Source organism: Scyliorhinus torazame, chromosome 6 (genome assembly GCF_047496885.1).
Source record: "Scyliorhinus torazame isolate Kashiwa2021f chromosome 6, sScyTor2.1, whole genome shotgun sequence".
NCBI lineage: Eukaryota > Metazoa > Chordata > Chondrichthyes > Carcharhiniformes > Scyliorhinidae > Scyliorhinus > Scyliorhinus torazame.
The window spans coordinates 142,413,358-142,428,730 of NC_092712.1; the positions used below are offsets into that span (position 1 = coordinate 142,413,358).

Sequence of the window (15,373 nt, forward strand, 5' to 3'; positions counted from 1 at the left end):
AATGCCTTTTGTGATTTTTGCTTACCTTCCATATGTAATACAATTTCTGGATATACTGCAATGATTTAAGCTATTGAAAATGTTACAACCCCAGTTCGATGTTATAACTGGGCGAGAACATCCCAGAATGGAGCCCTGGCTCAAGACTGTAAATTTTTTTTATTTTTATATAAGATGTTGAGGAACAGAGTCAGAGCAACACTAATTAGTTTTAGCAACAAGAAAAAAACATTTATTAAACATCATAAAATTGGATGATGATACAGTGCGCCAGTACTCCCCCCTTAGTTTATTAATTGCAGACAGATTTTAGGGTTACCACAGATTAAAAAGTACATCTTAATCTACAATGGTCTCATTTGCACAAAGTCACTTTTGAGCACACAATATGACTGTGGGGAAATACACTCTCCACTCTGAACCCCAAGTGAGTGTTTGTGGAGGTCTCCTTAAAATCCCCCAGATGATTGTCACGTGGGAGTTTCCAAACTTCGCTCCCAAAAAAACACACTTTAAAATCCTCTGCCATAATTATGGTTCCCTCAACAGTTTACATTCCGAAATCCAAACCAGGTCTTCCAAATGACACTTTTAAAAAAAGATTCCACTCCAATTTTATCTGTAAATCCAATCCAGGATTTTACACCAACCCATTTAGGGTTTTTGTCTTAGCTGCTGTGCAAACTGCTCACACTTGTTTTACCTCTCGTTTCCCAGGCTGTATTGAAATTGCATCAGATGGGAATTTAGCTTTGAAGGCTGCTGGCCAACTTTAAATCTGGTTACTGCAATTGTCTCTTAAACTCAGAATACTTCACTCTTCCTTGAATTCTTCTGAACCATACCTTGGTCTTTGTCCACTTAACTCCAGACTTCTTGAACACTTCTCTTAATTTATCCAGTTTCCTTAACTAACTAATTTCCGGGATCTGTTTCGTTAACCATTACTCCATAGTATGGCTTTTCCTCTAGAAATGTTGAGAGAGATGTTCCCTCTTCAGCCTTTGAAAACCAGCTGCTTCTAGCAGAGCTGAGACAGCTGCCTTCTCACTCTCACTACCCATCTCCAACTGCAATCAAGTTAGCCAAACTAAAACGTAAAAGCTTCTCTACCAACCCAGAACCCAGTTGCAAAGCAACCACTGCTGGTTTATTTATTATTCATGCCATAGCCCTTTCTAAGCACAATAGAAAAATAGTTGGAACTTAATCAACCCCCACTCAAACAAAAACCTTTGTCCAGCATGAATAGGTTTTACCCTTCCAGGATCAGAAACATTAAATTCAACATGCTTAAAACCGTACCTTATTTCTAATGTTTACTAATACAAATATAAACCACTTAAAACTACCTTTGTTTTCCTAACAAAAATATAATTTTTGCCTGAGGGCTATTTGTGACACAAACTGTATGAGCTCACATCTATTTTTTAGTCAGAAGGGAAAGGGCGCAGAGAAAGTGGCAGTCTAATTAAATGAGCCCAATTTCAGCACTTTAAATTCAATCCCCACTGACTAATAACACAACACTATTCACTGAAGCTACTTAAAACTCTTGTATTCTGATCTGGGATATGGATGTTTTCAAGGACATAATGCAGCTCACCTTTAACACTCTGGCATTCTGGTTCAGGAGCGAGCCAAACTAATTCATTGCTTGCATTTCAACAGCACTTCAGCAAAGACAAACTGAAAAGCTTTATAATGCTGAGCATGCAAGTTCAAACTATAAAGGCATGGCCATCAATTGATTAACAAATCGAAAGTGAAATAGAGGAAATTGACCATGTCAAATTTGTCAGAAATAAAAAGGTGTGGTGTTAACTGGGATGATTTAAAGTCATACCAAAAGAGTGATCAGAGATCTCTAATAAAAAGCGTAACTAAGGCAAAACGTAACAAGATTTTCTTTCAGTATCTTCATAGTAACAGGGCAGCCAGACAAAACGCAAGAACTATAAAAATGCAATGGAGTCTAAACAGATGAATAGCATAAATAGTAGGCACTCTGAATTATTAATTGCACCAAGTATTCACTAAGAAAGAGATGAGCAACATGTCCTCTCCAAAAACCTGGACAAAAGTAATGACTTCAATGTAAACAAAATGAAAATCCAAGATAGGTTCAAAGATAATACATCCTCAGGAATACATGGCACTTAGAATTCTAAGAAAAACAGGACGATTTGTGAGGCATTGACACTCATCTAGACACAGGGGGCCGGCCTGACAGTAATTGGAAAGTAAACCATGGTGCACGTAATCATACGACTGACAAGCCAAACATAGGCAAGTATAGGCAATATCTTAATTTAATCCTATTTTAAATAATTTAACTAATTAATAAAAATAAACTTATCTGCACTGGTTAACAGTCTGGTTAAGAATAATCAACATAGATTCAGACGGGCAAGAACCCGCTTAATCAATCTCAGAGGAAATGACATCCCAGCACACAAAGAACTCGCGACATAAAAAGAAAGATTTCCTCCCGTCAACTATCCATCACCTTAAACCATGTCATTTAGTGACATTCTACCATTGAAAATAGTTTCTCTTTATTTCCTCTATCAAAACCATTTATGGTTATATCTGCATCTGGGAACTCTGTACAGCGAATCATTGACATGAACCATATACCATCACTTCATACTACTCTACATATTAATATTTTTCTGATACTCAAGGTGTGCTATTAGTCTTGCAAATTTGAAATCAGGATAATTTTCTTCAAGAAGTTCAATAGATAAACACATAGGTATCAAGAGCGATATATAGCTTTTCACAAATTATATGGTGGAGTAGGGGAGCAGTGTCATGAACTATGAATTTTAAAAATGTAAGTCTCCTTATAAAAATATTTAGGTTTCAAATGTATAATGATCACACTCGATTTGAATAACCATCGGGAGGCCAGTTATAAATGCCAGACTACCACTGTCCATTACATTCATCCCAAATAATTAAGTGCATTTATACAAATAGCACCTATATTAAATATCTATGATATCAGTTTATACTTACTCTTGAGTAAGAATAAATGGGTTGGAGTGAGGAACTGAAATGATCCACTGAAAGGTAACCTCTGTGCCAGTTTGTACTGATGCTGTTGCATGAATGTAGTCTTTGAACTTGATCACTCTTGGTGAACTCAAAATCAGTTTGAGACCTGTAATAGGCTCCTCAACAACAGCAATGGCTGCTGATGCAACAGTGCTGACATTGTTGTAAACGGTAGCATTCAAATGGTATTGACCAACAGCAGCATACGTATGAGAAAAAACAAAGTTCAAGCAGTGAAATGAAGCATCCAAGCAGCCGGTTTGGGAATCAAGATGTTGTGATTTGAAAAGGTTGTTTGTTCCATCTCCGTAATCTATTGCAATGATGTAGTCTTGTTTGGGTTTTATTTGAAGCACAATGCTACTGGCCTTGTTCAGAGCCACTCGAGCCACCGTAACAATAATGCTCATTATAGGGTACTGAGCAACTGTTGTCATGCTGGCTCTGACATGGCTCACTTCATTCTGTGCCACAACCTCAATATGGATTAAACCAGTCAAGTTTATCATCATAATCAACTGAAAGCAAAGAGTAGTAAAGACAATGAAAAAAAAACTTTTTCTTCATCATATGATATAAATTCAACAAACAAGACAAACCCAAAATAAGGAGCTGTCAAGTTTAAGGATTGAACGGTTTAAGGAATAGTGGTGTACGGGGAGCAATTCCAAATATAGAACTAAGGACGGCAAGGTGGTTAGCACTGCTGTCTCACAGCGCCAGGGACTGGGGTTGGATTCCGGCCTTGCATGACTGTCTGTGTGGAGTTTGCACATTCTCCCTGCATCTGCGTGGGTTTCCTCCGGGGGCACGGTTACCTCCCACAGTCCAAAGATGTGCAGGTTAGGTGGATTAGCCATGATCAATGTGCGGTGTAATGGGTAGGGGAAGTGGGCCTAGGTGAGGTGCTCTTTTGGAGGGTTGGTGCAGACTTGATGGGCCGAATGGCCCCCTTCTGCACTCTAGGGGTTCTATGATTTGGCTGATGGCAATTTGCCCAAAAAAATTTCAACCCCCCCTGTTGATAGAAGAACTCCAAAATATGAAAGAACATAGAACATACAGTGCAGAAGGAGGCCATTCGGCCCATCGAGTCTGCACCAACCCACTTAAGCCCTCACTTCCACCCTATCCCCGTAACCCAATAACCCCTCCTAACCTTTTTGGTCACTAAGGGCAATTTATCATGGCCAATCCACCTAACCCGCACGTCTTTGGACTGTGGGAGGAAACCGGAGCACCCGGAGGAAACCCACGCAGAGAACGTGCAGACTCCTCACAGACAGTGACCCAGCGGGGAATCGAACCTGGGACCCTGGCGCTCTGAAGCCACAGTGCTATCCACCTGTGCTACCGTGCTGCCCACAAAGCTTCCTCACACTCATGGAAACCTGGCATTTGAATTTGAAAGCCAATCAAAAGCTGATCAAGCAATGTCATCTACAAAGTAGTTTACATTGATAATAAGGGGTCAAACATTTTGCCTCCTAGATAGTGATCAGAGAGCCAATGGTAGATATTTAAATATGTTACACTGCCAAAGAGCTGCTGAGTGTTTAGCCATGTTGAATATTGTAGGGAGTTCATCAAAACTAATATGTTTTCTGCCAGTTAGGGAAGATAATTTAAACTGATGGAGTAGGTCAATAAAGGGGAATCCTTGCATTGAAAGTGCTCCTCCTTCAATTCTCCTTAATTAACTGGTGATGGACTGAATTAATTACACCATAACATTTCAATTTCTAACATTTCAAATGTGCATGATCCAACATTTAATACAACTGTTTTCATAAAAATACCCATTTTGTAAATCTTCAATGAAAAAAGCTTTAAAAATCCAAATGACATTTAAAATGGTACTTAATAAATTTTATTGAGATCTAAATTTTTATTTCCCATCAGATGCCTTGCATTTAACCTGATATACTCACTTCATTGTCGAAAAAATCTTTAAAATGATAATCATGAGAATTCATTAGTTAACACGGATAATTTCAACAATCAAAACACAGCAAACATTGTTTAATTTTTTTTAAATTAAGGGGCAATTCAGTTTGATCAATCCAGCTACACTGCACATCCTTGGGTTGTGGGGATGAGACCCATGCAAACACAGGGAGAATGTGCAAACTCCGCGGGGACAGTAATCTGGGACCGGGATTGAACCCGGGTTCTCTGTGCTGTGAGGTAGCAGTGCTAACAACTGTGCCACCGTGCCGCCCCCAAGTATAGTTTAATAAACTGAAGTGCACCATTGATTATTGCCCCGACATAATGCAATTTTTGCCTTGTTTTTAACATCTTCATTTTCTACCCTCATGTTTGTCCTCTCTGGTCTATTTGAGCCCTTCACCAATTGCAGTTGAACAGCTGATTTCCAACTCAACTCAGTCTTTCTGAATTGATTACCAGGATATGCACAGAGGGGATGTTGGTGGAGGGTGTGAAAAGGTGGGTGACCTGGTTACCTTGGAGTTTTCTGATAGCTCATTATGAAAGGTAATCTTGTCCAGTTGATACCTGTCAGGATGATAGGTCAAGAACTCAGTGATGTGGAGATCAATCCTACTACACACTGGTCCATCAAAACACCGTCACTACAGTTTGTACCTATGTTATATCATACCTGGTTTGGACCTGCAAGTGTATGGTTCATTATACCATCTGAGTATAGCCATAGAAAGATATAGTTTGATCCACTCCCAAGTTTCGCATTCCATTTTGCAACTGAAGGCTGAAGTAGACTAGAGGGAAGAAATGGAAATAAATTTATACCAAATTGATCAAAATTACAAGCAGAAACAATGTTGAAAAGCTGTACAGGTACTGTGGGTGTATCAAGACCACACAGACTGCAGCATTTCAAGGTGGTGTTCACCATCACTTTCTAAAGGGCAAATAAAGTTGTGAATTAAATGCTGGACTTGCCAACAATGCCCATATGCTCTGTATAAACATTAAAAAGACTGGGTGTGCTCTCTGCTCTAATTTGAATAACATTACGGTATCTTTTGTGTCCATATCTACAAAGAGACAGTACCTCTGATGACACAGCACTCCCCAAGTACAAAATGTCAGCCGATATACTGAAATTTTAGGATAGGATTAGCTCATGGGTCTGAATCTTTTGGATGTTAGGGTATCGCTTCCCACCATCCAACAAGGTAATAAAAAACGCGAAGGTAAATTATGAAAAAAACCTGGCACATGATATTTAAAAGGATAGCAAAAGTTTCTTCAGGTACATAAAGGTGAAGAGAGTCACTAAGGTGAATGTTGATCCCTTAGAAGATGAAACCGGTGAGTAACAGTGGGGATTACAGAAATGGCCGAGGTGCTAAATCAATCCTTTGCCTCAGTTCTCACAGTGGAGGAGACTAGAACCATTCCTGGAGGAACAGACAATTCAGAGGTAATAGAAAGGGTGGAACTTGGAACAATCCGTATCAATAGGGAAACGGTACTCAACAAACTCTTGGGATTGAGGGCAGACAAATCCCCAGGGCCTGATGGCTTACATCCAAGGGTGTTAAAGGAAGTGGCAGCAGAGATAGTGGATCCATTGGTTATGTTATTCCAAAATTCCATGGACACGGGAAAGGTTCCAGTGGATTGGAAAAATGCTAATGTGACTCCCTTATTCAAAAAGAGAGGCAGTCAGAATGTGGGAAATTACAGACCAGTTAGTTTAACATCTGTTGTTGGACAATTGTTAGAATCAATTATCAAGGATACGATATCAGGACATTTGGAAAGCCAAAGCGCTGTCTACCAGAGTCAGCATGGTTTTGCTTGAGGTCTTCGAAGATGTAACAAGCAAAGTGGATAATGGGGATCCTGTAGATGTAGTATATCTAGACTTCCGGAAGGAGTTTGATAAGGTGCCGCACAGAAGGTTGATTCACAAGATGAGATCACATGGGATTAGGGGTAACTTATTCGCTTGGATAGAAGACTGGCTGACTGTGCGGAGACAGAGAGTCGGGATAAATGGGTCTTTTTCTGGATGGCAAGATGTAACTACTGGAGTGCCACAGGTTTTGGTCCTTGGGCCCCATCTATTTACAATCTATATTAATGACTTGGATACAGGGATAGAAGGTTCTATAGTCAAATTTGCAGATGACACAAAAATAGGTGGGACAGTAAATTGCAATGAGGAAGTAAGAACATTACAAATGGATATAGATAGGTTAGGAGAGTGAGCCAAAATGTGGCAGATGGAGTTTAACGTGGATAAATGTGCGGTCATGCATTTTGGTCAATAAAATGTAAAGGCAACTTATTATCCAAATGGGGAGAGACTTTGGGCTCCGATGCAGAGGGATCTGGGTGTCCTCGTGCATGAGTCACAGAAACCGAGCATGCAGGTACAGCTGATAATAAGGAAAGCAAATGGAATGTTGGCATTTATAGCAAAAGGAATAGAGTACAAAGGTAAGGAAGTGTTGTTGCAACTATACAAGGCATTGGTAAGACCGCACCTGGAGTATTGAGCAGTTTTGGTCCCTTTATTTGAGGAAAGATATAGTGGCATTGGAGGCAGTTCAGAGGAGGTTCACTCGATTGATTCCAGAGATGAGGGGTTTGTCGTATGACGAGAGATTGAACTGTTTGGGCCTGTACTCTCTAAAGTTTAGAAGAATGAGGGGAGATCGAAATGAGGGATGCAAAGTGCTAAAGGTATGGATAAAGTAGACGTGGAGCTGATGCTTCCACTTGTGGGGCATTCTAAAATGTGAGGTCATAATCTATGAATAAGAGGTAGCAAATTTAAAACAGTTTTGAGGAAAAACGACTTCTCCCACTAGGTTGTAAATCTGTGAAATTCGCTACCACACAGTACGGTGGATGCAGGGACAGTGAGTAAATTTAAGGAGGAGTTAGACAGATTTTGAATTGGTAATGAGTTGAAGGATTATGGAGAATGGGCAGGACAAGGGGGTTAAGGCCAGGATGGGATCAGCCATGATCACATTTAGGGCGTTAGGCTCGGGGGGCTAAATTGCCTACTCCCGCTCTTAAGTCATATCATGGACATGATTAGGATGGGAATAGAGGGATACGGACCCAGGAAGTGTAGAAGATTGTAGTTTAGTCGGGCAGCATGGTCGGCACGGGCTTGGAGGGCCGAAGGGCCTGTTCCTGTGCTGTACATTTCTTTGTTCTTTGTTGTTCTAGGGAGGAGATTCTCTGACTGATTTCACAATCTAGCTCTTGGTCCATAACATTGTAGGTAGCAGATGAGGAACATATTAGCCATGATAGAATGGTGGGGAATATTCAATGGGCTGAATGGCCCAATTCTGCTCCTATATATTCTGAACTTATCTGAAGAGTCAGCAGGAGCATGGTAGCACAGTGGTTAGCACGGTTGCTTCACAACCACGGTCCCAGGTTCAATTCCTGGCTTGGATCACTGTCTGTGCGGAGTCTGCATGTTCTCCCCATGTGTGCGTGGGGTTTCTCTGGGTGCTCCGGTTTCCTCCCTGTGGTGAACGTATTACTTCTACCATTCACCATTACATTGTATTATGTTGGTGCCCTTGTGGGCTTCGCCTATGGCCCACCATTGTATTACATTCCATTACATTGTATTATGTTGGTGCCCTTGTGGGCTCCGCCCCCTCAGGGGAGGTATATAGATCTGCAGCCAGTAGGCGGCACTCAGTACAGAGCAGTCGCAGGCAGGCACAGTTCTAGCTGATTAAAACCACTGTTCACTTCAACTCTCCGTCTCGTGTGAATTGATGGTCGCATCGCTCCCACAGACCAAAGATGTACAGGTTAGGTGGATTGGCCATGAAAAATTGCCCCTATTGTCCAAGACGGTTAGGTGGGGTTACTGGGTTACGGGACTGGGGTGGAGGCATGGGAAGTGTGCTCTTTCCAAGAGTGGGTGCAGACTCGATGGGCCAAATGGCCTCCTTCTGCACTGTAAATTCTATGATTCTATGAACACTGACTGCAAGTGTCCAAAAGCTAATTGATACCTGAATGAATGTGAAGTGCCACAGGTGACTTCCTTCATTCACACACTTGGTCACTTTATCAAAAAATTCTATCAAATTTGTGAGGCAGGACCTCCCTCTGACAAAGCCATGCTGGTTATCCCTAATCAACCCATGCCTTTCCAAATGGAAATTCATTCTCTCATTCAGAACTTTCGCCAATAGTTTCCCTACCACTGATGTGAGACACACCGGTCTGTAATTCTTTGTTTATCCTTCTTGAAAAGTGGAACAACAGGAGCTGTTTCCCAGTCCTCTGGCACTACCCTCGTGGCTTGAGAGGAATTTAAAACTTGCATCAGGGCCCCGGTCAGGGTTCCAGTGCTCCTGCCAGCGCCGCCCAGGAACCTTGATAATTCCAGCGTGCCTGGGTACCAGGGTGACACTGCCAAGGGTCAGGGCCTGAGGGGGGTCATGCCCATGAAAGGAGGGATGAGGGGGGTATGAAGGTGGGAGCCCGAAAGGGGCCATGGTAAGGCTCCCCATGATTGAAAAAAGTGTCGGCTAGCTTGGAGAGAAACGTTCCACGGCCCAGAAAGTGGCTTTAGTGTGGTTAGATAGCGGTGGAGAACTCGCCGACAGAGCCGAAGAGAAACGCCCAGCCAAATCCGCCTGAAATGACATTTAGAAACTTTTCCGTTAAATTGCACCATCATAGAATCCCTACAGTGCACTGACCCTCCGAAAGAGCACCCTAATCTCGGCTCACTCCCCCAACTTATTCCCATAACCTAACCTTTATACACGAAGGGGCAATTTAGCATGTCCGATCCACCTAACCTGCACATCTTTGGACTGTGGGAGGAAACCCATACAGACATGGGGAGAATCTGCAAACTCTACAAGTCACCCAAACCCATAATTGAATCCGGGTCCCTGGCGTTGTGAGGCGGCAATGCTAGCCACTGTGCTACTGTGCCACCCGGAAGGTGAAAAGATACAATAATAATCTTTTATTGTCACAAGTAGGCTTACATTAACACTGCAATGAAGTTACTGTGAAAAGCCCCTCGTCACCACATTCCGGCGCCTGTTCGGATACACAGAGGGAGAATTCAGAATGTCCAAATTACCTGACAGCACATCTTTCAGGACTTGTGGATGGAAACTGGAGCGCCCGGAGGAAACCCACGCAGACACGGGGAGAATGTGCAGACTTCGCACAGACAGTGAGCCAAGCCGGGAATCGAACCTGGGACCCTGGTGCTTTGAAGCAACAATGCTAACCACTGTGCTACCATGCCGCAATGTCACAAGGCTTCAGGTAGAAACCCATTCCTGCAAAACTAGAAGTATTATAGAAACATAGAAAATAGGAGCAGGAGGATGCTAGTCAGCCCTTCGAGCTCACTCCGTCATTCATTATCATGGCTGATCATCCAACTCAATAGCCTAAATCCCGCTTTCCCCCCATAATCCTTTGATACACTTCGCCCCAAGTGCTATACCGAACTGCTTCTTAAAAACTTACAATGTTTTGGCCTCAACCTCTTCCTGTGGTAACAAATTCCACAGGCTGACCACTCTCTGGATGAAGACATTTCTCCTCACCTCCGTCGTAAACAGTCTACCCTGTATCCTCAGACTGTGACCCCTGGTTCTGGACACCTCTTGCATCGGGAACATCTTTTCTGCATTTATGCTGTCTAGTCCTGTAGAATTTTATAGGTTTCTATGAGATCCCTCCCTCATTCTTCTGAACTCCAGTGAATACAAACCTAACTGACTCAATCTTTCCTCGTACGTCAGTCCCGCCACCCCAGGAATCAGTCTGGTAAGCCTTCTCTGCCCTCCCTCTATAGCAAAAACATCCTTCCTCAGATAAGGAGACCAAAACTGCACACAATTCTCCAGGTCTGCCCTATATAACTGCAGCAGCAAGACACCTCTGCTACTGTACTTGAGCCCTCTTGCAATGAAGGCTAACATGTCATTCGCCTTCTTTACCGCCGGTTGCACCTGCGTGCTTACCTTCAGTGACTGTTACAAGGTCACCAGGTCTCGTTGCGCATTCCCCCCACCTAATGTATGGCCACTCAGATAATAGACTGCCTTCCCGCTTTTGCGACCAAAGTGGATAACCTCGCATTTATCGAAATAATACTGCATTTGCCATTCACTTGCCCACTCACTCAACTCTGTAACCAATAAAAACAAAGGAGACAAAAGATTGCAGTTAATCTATTCAATATTAAAAACTGAAAATGCTGGAACAGTATGTAAGTCAGATAGAATGTGTGGTGAAACAATCAGAGTTTTTAAAAAAAGAATTTCTTTGTTCTCCTCCTTTTTCGCATTTTCTCCCAAATTTACACCCACCAACAATAAACAATAATCACTAACAAATATGTCAATCCCCATAACAATAACAACGATCCCATCCTCCCACCAAACCCAAAACATTCGCCCACATGTTCATATAAACAACTGACAAAAAGGAATCAGGAATCACACATAGCCACCATTAACACCCACCATTAACACCCATCGCCCCCCCTCCCCCCCAACCCTCCCACCCACCCACCCCCAACTAATGTTCGATGTTATCCAGTTCATGAAAGTGCATAATGAATAATGCCTATGAATTGTAGAACCCTTCTGCCATTCCCCTCAGTTCAAACTTAACCTTCTCAAGAGTCAAGAATTCCAACAGATCCCCCCGCCACGCCAGGGCACAGGGTGGAGAGGCTGCCCTCCAACACATCAGGATCCGCCTTCGGGCGATCAACGAAGCGAAGGCTACAACATCTGCCCCCGCACCCGTTTCCAACCCTGGCTGGTCCGACACCCCAAATGTGGCCTCCCGGGGGCCCGGGTCCAGTTTCACGTGCACCACTTTAGAAATTACCCTAAAAACCTCCTTCCAGTAATCCTCTAGCTTTGGACAGGACCAAAACATATGAACGTGATTAGCAGCCCCCCCCCCCACCCATAACGTTCACAGACATCTTCGACTCCTTCAAAGAATCAGCTCATCCTCGCCCTCGTGAGGTGTGCTCTGTATCAACCCCAATAGGGCAGCACGGTAGCATTGTGGATAGCACAATTGCTTCAAAGCTCCAGGGTCCCAGGTTCGATTCTGGCTTGGGTCACTGTCTGTGCGGAGTCTGCACATCCTCCCAGTGTGTGTGTGGGTTTCCTCCGGGTGCTCCGGTTTCCTCCCACAGTCTAAAGATGTGCTGGTTAGTTGGATTAGCTATGCTAAATTGCCCTTAGTGTCCATAATTGCCCTTAGTGTTGGGTGGGGTTACTGGGTTATGGGGATAGGGTGGAGGTGTGGACCTTGGGTAGGGTGCTCTTTCCAAGAGCCAGTGCAGACTCGATGGGCCGAATGGCCTCCTTCTGCACTGTAAATTCTATGAAACCTCTCGCACGAGGTGGAAGCATTCACTCTCCGGAGCACCTCACCAGAACCCCTCCATCGATATCATCTCCCAACTCTTCCTCCCACTTTGCTTTGATCCCTTCCAGTGGTGCCATCCCCTCTTCCAAAATAGCTCAGTAGACCGCTTGCACTACCCCCTTCTCCAGTCTCCCTGTCGTCAGCACCTCCTCCAGCAATGTGGAGGCCGGCTCCTCCGGGAAGTTCTGTATCTCCTTTCTGGCAAAATCTCGAACCTGCATGTGTCTAAACATTTCCCTCTGCTCCAGCCCATACTTGACAATCAGAGTTAATGGCCGAAATGTCCTCTATGCTGGCATCATGTTTTAAGCAGTGTGCTGATTTGCTGTGCAACTACCTCGCTCGCCTGGCAAATCTTTAGTGCTTGTTCCAATATCAAATCTTCGTCCCGCAGCAACCTCTCAGGTAGTTTATCATTTGATGCACCAAAGACAATTTGGCCGTGGATCAGAGAAGATTTCAGGCTAATGAAATTGCATGACTGGGCCTTCAGCCTCAAGTCAGTGACAAAACTGTTGAACAATTTACCAGGTTTCTGGGTACGCGTATGGAACATATATCTTGCAAATGTCTCATTCCTTTTGGGGTAGCAATGTCAATCAAAGTACCCATCAGATTTCATTGTATCTCTTGCTATCCTCCTCATTGTCAAAAGCAGGTGTATTATACAGTTCAGTTGCTTGTGGACCTGCCACTGTTAGCAGCAACGCTATTCGCCTTTCGTCAGGCTGGGTCTGCAGGCCTAGAGCCGATGCATAGAGTTTGAACTGCTGCTTGAAGAGCCGCCAGTTTTCATCTACATTACTGGATATCTGAAGCTGGTGGGGGGTTTTCAGTCCGTCCATCTCGAGTTTCAGTGTCTTCTAGTGCGTTGGGTCGCCAATGACTGCAGTTCACTACGTCGGTCCTTCTGCCGAATTTTAACTTTGTCAGTACCGTCATTATCTTCAAATCTTCAGCACCCTGGTACCAGGTTGCGTTCGGTGTTTGACGTCGAGCAAGGAATCCACAGAACTGCTTGTGACTTGTCCAAACTAGGGTCTTTATTAAAGCACACGGGGTAAGGTAACGATCTGAGCAGAGCAAGTTATCATGGAGTTTTTTTGTACTCCCCTGGTACTACCCCTATGCACGATTCTCCTCATGTACGTTTTATAACCTGAGGATCACACGATCTGCCCTGGATTATATCTGAATGCGTTGTCACATGACCACTGTCTCGAGATGCATGGTGGATCTGTACCACCACCTGCTGGTTGGAGCTCACACCACCAACTATATATAATATTGTTTAGAACACACGGTGGATCTGTACCTCCACCTGCTGGTTGGAGGTCGCAGCACCAGCTATATACAATATTGTCTCCAGACATATCACCACACTGGGGTGTCGATTGAGGCGGACAACAACTGGATCTCCAAGTCTGGCCTTGTCCACACTGTCTTCTGGGAGCTAGTCTGTCGTCTTCTGGAAGATATAGGCAGCAATCCACACACAGGCTTCAGAGCTTTCTTAAACATGTTCCTTCCCTTTGAACTCTATCGTTTCATCCAGTCTCTCAGAAGTTCCCTTTTGCCAGAATTAATCAAACTCGTTTCTTTACCTTAGCTCCCATGTTTTTAAAAGTAAATTCACCTTTTCTCTGCCACATTTACTTACAATTTTTACAACTTGCATATGTCCCCATTTGAACTAAAACATCCCACTTCAAAACAACTACTTTTACTGCCTTAGGTAAATTATTATTGAAATTCCTCTTGGTTTATTAACATATCAAAACCACTTCTTACTGTTATTTTAGACCTTTTCAGTTACTCATTTTATAATCCAATTACAAAGATCACATCCCCAACAGCCTGTTTTTCAGTACGATAAAAATGACAGTGATGGTACCAAAAAAATATATAAATCCTAATTCTTTCAACATAACTCAACATTATTACAATTAGCTCTTACTGATGTTTTCCCCTGCCTTATTGATGTTCTGTAACACAAAGCTGAACAAATATTTTTTTTAATGAAGAGCTTCATTCTCACTGAAGAGGCTTCAGGTGAATGCACCTGCATCAACCAAATTCTGCTCACATTTTGACAGCTGAGATATTCCACTACAGCTACTGAGACAATCCACAACACTAAATAAAACCTACAACATTCTGAAGAAAAAGCCAATCCACTATCTCCTAATCTTAACAGATCTTTAAAAAGAATTCCGGCATCCGTATCTACATCTTGACCAAAAACGAAAAATTCTTCCTTGGATCATACTCTGTGTACCAAGGTGTATTGGCATCCACCCATTACTTTTTGAGATATATTCTTTACAAATAGACAAACAGGGGCAAAATATTCCCTTCTGCCTGCCTTCAGTAGCAGAGGTGAATTCATTAGTTTGCTTGCATTGGAGAGATGAGAAAGCTCTAGCTAATTGCTTATCTCAGCCAGAGACATGAATACTGCTGTTGGCAAGTATTTATGTTGCACTGGAGGTGCTGGTGCATACCACCTCTCTGGAGGTATCTTCAACTGGAACTGTGCTCATTCTGATTCAGACTCCTATTCTCAACAAAGTGAAATAATCTCACTCAAATTTGCGAATATCAGGGAGCAACTCATTCAACACATTTGCTGGCCTGTGTTTTTATACCAGACTCTTGGGTATTTTACAATCACATTGTTGATTAAAGAATAGTAGCCAATGTTTGTGGCGATATTCAGAGTTCATGTTTCAGGCACCTAACAAGTCTCTCCCTATCCTATAAGTTTCAAGTACAGATAGACGAGCTACCACTGAAGAGGGCGGAGAGGAGCTTCCGATACCTGGGGATACAGGTTGCTAGGAACTGGGGGGCCCTGCACAAGCTCAATTTGACACGGTTGGTGGAACAGATGGAG

At 43.1% G+C, this 15,373-nt stretch overlaps 1 protein-coding gene across 1 annotated transcript in view; it reads right to left on the minus strand.

Moving 5' to 3' along the window:
- The window catches only part of LOC140425041 (polycystin-1-like protein 1), a 543,547-nt gene that overhangs the window by 380,640 nt on the left and 147,534 nt on the right, over nucleotides 1–15,373 (minus strand). Inside the window, exons 12-13 of the mRNA XM_072508831.1 lie at nucleotides 5,690–5,807; nucleotides 3,025–3,581 (exon numbers count right to left, since the gene is read on the minus strand). Coding sequence (XP_072364932.1) covers nucleotides 3,025–3,581; nucleotides 5,690–5,807 — 675 coding nt within the window. The remainder of the gene's footprint in view (nucleotides 1–3,024; nucleotides 3,582–5,689; nucleotides 5,808–15,373) is intronic.